Source organism: Helobdella robusta (assembly GCF_000326865.2).
Source record: "Helobdella robusta unplaced genomic scaffold HELROscaffold_21, whole genome shotgun sequence".
NCBI lineage: Eukaryota > Metazoa > Annelida > Clitellata > Rhynchobdellida > Glossiphoniidae > Helobdella > Helobdella robusta.
In genome coordinates, this window is record NW_008704124.1 from 937,023 (window position 1) to 940,737 (window position 3,715).

The 3,715-nt window shown below is 31.5% G+C and overlaps 1 protein-coding gene across 1 annotated transcript; it reads right to left on the reverse strand.

Annotated features, from left to right (window-relative positions):
- Positions 1 to 2,503: 2,503 nt before the first annotated feature.
- HELRODRAFT_171587 (hypothetical protein) lies at positions 2,504 to 2,917 on the reverse strand (the record flags this gene model as incomplete). Its single annotated transcript, XM_009018299.1, has 1 exon — positions 2,504 to 2,917. One exon carries the CDS (start codon positions 2,915 to 2,917, stop codon positions 2,504 to 2,506), a length of 414 nt encoding a protein of 137 aa, XP_009016547.1.
- Between the last annotated feature and the right edge of the window lie 798 nt (positions 2,918 to 3,715).

The following is a 3,715-nucleotide window of genomic DNA, read 5'->3' on the forward strand; positions in this document are numbered from 1 at the left end:
ACATTTGCCATACAAATGTAAATGTAAGTTGTATATTGTAGCATTGTATAACATTTTTAAAACGTCAACAAAAACAATTAAACAAACATACAAAAACAACCAGACATACAAAAACAATCAAAAAAACAAACAACCAACCAAACAAACAAACAAACAAACAAAAAAACAAACAACCAACCAAACAAACAAACAAACAAACAACAAACAAACAACCAACCAACCAAACAAACAAACAAACAAACAAACAAACAAACAAACAAACTTTATATCAGCAAATAATAAAAAATACGGAAAAAATCAGCGGATTAAAGGATTTGGATTAACGGGCATTGTCGTGGTTTGTAGTATTATTACGACGATGAAGAAGAAGACGATGATGAAGATGATGATGGTGAAAAAGAAGATGATGGAAAAGATGATGATGATGACGGAGAAGAAAAAGAGGATGATGATGATGATGGGGATGATGATGAAGGAGGTGACGTTAAGGATGAAAACTTGATGAAAATAATGGTGAAAATGGAGAAAGTTGAGATGATTAAAAAAATTATGACAGTGGTTCTAAATACGACGACGACAACGACGATGGTGATTCTACTTATGATTGTACGATGAAAACATGATTAAATGATGCTGCTGCTGCTGATGATGATGATGATGCTGCTGATGATGACGATGATGATGACGATGATGATAATGATTCTTGTTCGTCAACACCACAAACAAAAATTTTTCTCCACAAACGAATTCTGAAACGTGTAAATGTAAAACCACCGCTGAGTGATTCTTCGTACTGCAAACCAAACCAGAAGTTCTTTCTGGAAATTTTTCACAAGTCTGTGGATCAACTTTCATGTGTATGCTTCCATATTCCTTCTTGGATACATGAATACAAATACATGAAATACATGAATGCAGATACATTAAACACATATATGCAAATGCATTAAATACATAATAACAAATACATTACATACATAGATACAAATACATTAAATACATAGATACAAATACATTAGATATATAGATACCAATATATTAGATACATGGATACAAATACATTAGATGCATAGATACTAAACATTAGATACTTGGATACAAATACATTAGATATATAGATACCAATACATTAGATACATGGATACAAATACATTAGATACATAGATACAAATAGATACACGTAACGTGTTGAGTACCATGACAGCTTTTACAACTGTATTCTGTAGTTAGTAAAAGCAAAAAAGATTTTCGCTGTTTCTTTAAATTTGATTTTTGTAAGAAATGCAATTTCGAACAAGGATAATTTGGTTGAAATGGTTTTAAAACGCGTCTCTATGTAGGCTGTCAAGTTGATTCACTCTAATTAATAATATTCATCATGTTGTTTTCATTGTATTATGTTTTGTGTGTATGTATGTATGTATGTATGTGTGTGTGTGTGTGTATGTATGTGTGTGTTTGTGTGTGTGTATATATATATATTTGTAATGTATTGTGTGTTCATGTCTCTGGATGATTGTGTATGTATTGTGTATTTGATCAGCTTGTAAAGTTTGTTTAATGTGATTCCAAAAACTCTTCAACAAAATACAACAACAGTTAGATAAAAATGCAGTGCATTAACCAATTCATAAACAAAACATGGGCGAATGATCGACCGAATATATTCAATCTTTATTTATTGCATTGCATAATTGGATATCTAATCGACTTGTTTACGTTAGGAAACATAGCCACAATAATATTTTTCCATACTTGAGAAATAAGAGAGATAAAGAGAGAGAGAGATAAAAAAAGAGAAAGAGAGATACAGAGAGAGATACAAAAAGAGAGAGAGAGAGAGAGAAAAAGATACAGAGAAAGAAAGAGAGAGAGAGAGAGAGAGAGAGAGAGAGAGAGAGAAAGAGAGGAAGAGATAAAATTAAACAGAACCATTTCTAGCAAGCCACAAGGGTAGGTCGTCCCAAAACTTTTTTTAAACTATTGACTATGAATAGCAATAAAAAGTTGCTCTAGCATATATGGATCACATTTGAAATAAAATTAAAAAAAAAAATTTTGTTTAACTCTGCCGCCAGGGCCTTGAAAAATGACTTAAATTTGCCATTGAAATAAGCTCATATAATATATACCAGTAATTCTATTCAATGCCAATTGTTTGATTAATATTAAAACCAACATTTACATTTTATTATTTTGTTAAATTGTTTCCAAATTATTTTTTTTTGTAGAAAAATTAATTTTTTTGTAAAAAAAAATTATTTCTTTTTTTGTAAAAAAAATTAATTTTTTTTGGATTTTTTTTTTTATAAAAATGCATTTTTTGTAAAAAAACACAAATTATTTTTTTTTTGTAAAAAAATTTCAATAATTGGAGTGATACAGTTACACAACATACTTTTCGGTATATTTGATAATTAAAAGACACTGTTTTCTGCATATAAGAGAAAGACATTGAATTTTATTATATTATAATATATTTACTATTATAATATTATCAGTTTCAGTTAATCTCTCCTCTTTTCCAATCTTTCTTCAAACCAAAATGTGGAATTTCTTTTCTTGATTCTAATTTTGCTCTTATATATCCATCACGTCTCAGAGCACCACAGACTGGCGATGATGCTTCGGTTACCAACTTCACATGTCGTTCCACGCTTTGATTATGGCAAGGATATTTTTTTAGTGTCCACTTCCGAGGTACTTTAATTGCTGCTTCAATTTTGTCATCATTTATATCTCGTAGCATAGGTGGCGAGGTTCTTGGAACGTCTTGCCAATTTAGAAGACAATAGTATTCGGCAGCCTCAAAGTTAAGAGAAGGACATTGAAATTTTCTGATTTTACCTTCACCAGGTGCTGGAGCTTTTTTTGCACATTTAATTCGTCCGGCTGCAAGTTCTCTTATCTCTGTCATCTAGCAGATTGCTGTTAGAATATTTTCTGGGTGACCAAAAAAAGCATTTCTTTGAATACATTTATTATCTGGAGTTCATTTTTAGGAAGAAAACGCGTAAATTGAATCAAGCGCCACAGGTGCTTAGCATCCATATAACACTGAGGTTGTATTTTTGTAAAAAAAAACCGTAGTGGAGCATAAACTATTAGAATGTAGTCCGTGGGCAATGTGAGTTCTTTAGAAGATGACGTGGTTGAAATATACATATTGGCTGCTGTATGCCAACGTGAATGGATTAAAAGGACCAGGTTTTTTTTAGTCAGTTCTTTTTATACTTTTCCAATTTCTATTGCTTTAACTATGTTGAAAAGATACTGCTGATATTTGTGATATCTTATAAAAGTGTCGGCAAATTATTCTGTCGTTTTTCAAATTTTACATTTTATTGCTCCACAAAAAGCTTTTGTGGAGCAATAGGCTCCTTAATTTGGCTCCTTAAGTAACGTAATATGTTTTTCAACAAAAAAGCTCTTGCTACAAGTTAATGACATACAAATAGTTTTGTCTTTTCTTCCATCAAAGAAAATTGACTTTGGACCTGCAGCAGCTAGAGTTATCTTTGCTTCATACGTTAATTTGGCTCGAAGCCGTTGCCTTTGTCGTCTCAGCTTTGAGCGGTCAATAATAGCTGTCCTATCGTTTTTTTTATAACTCCATAGTCTGTGAGGGCAGCTGTAGCTATAGCAGCTCCTGCAACATTAGATACGCCATACCTATTGCATTCTCTAGCCACTGTAGGAAACTGGAGTGTATTTC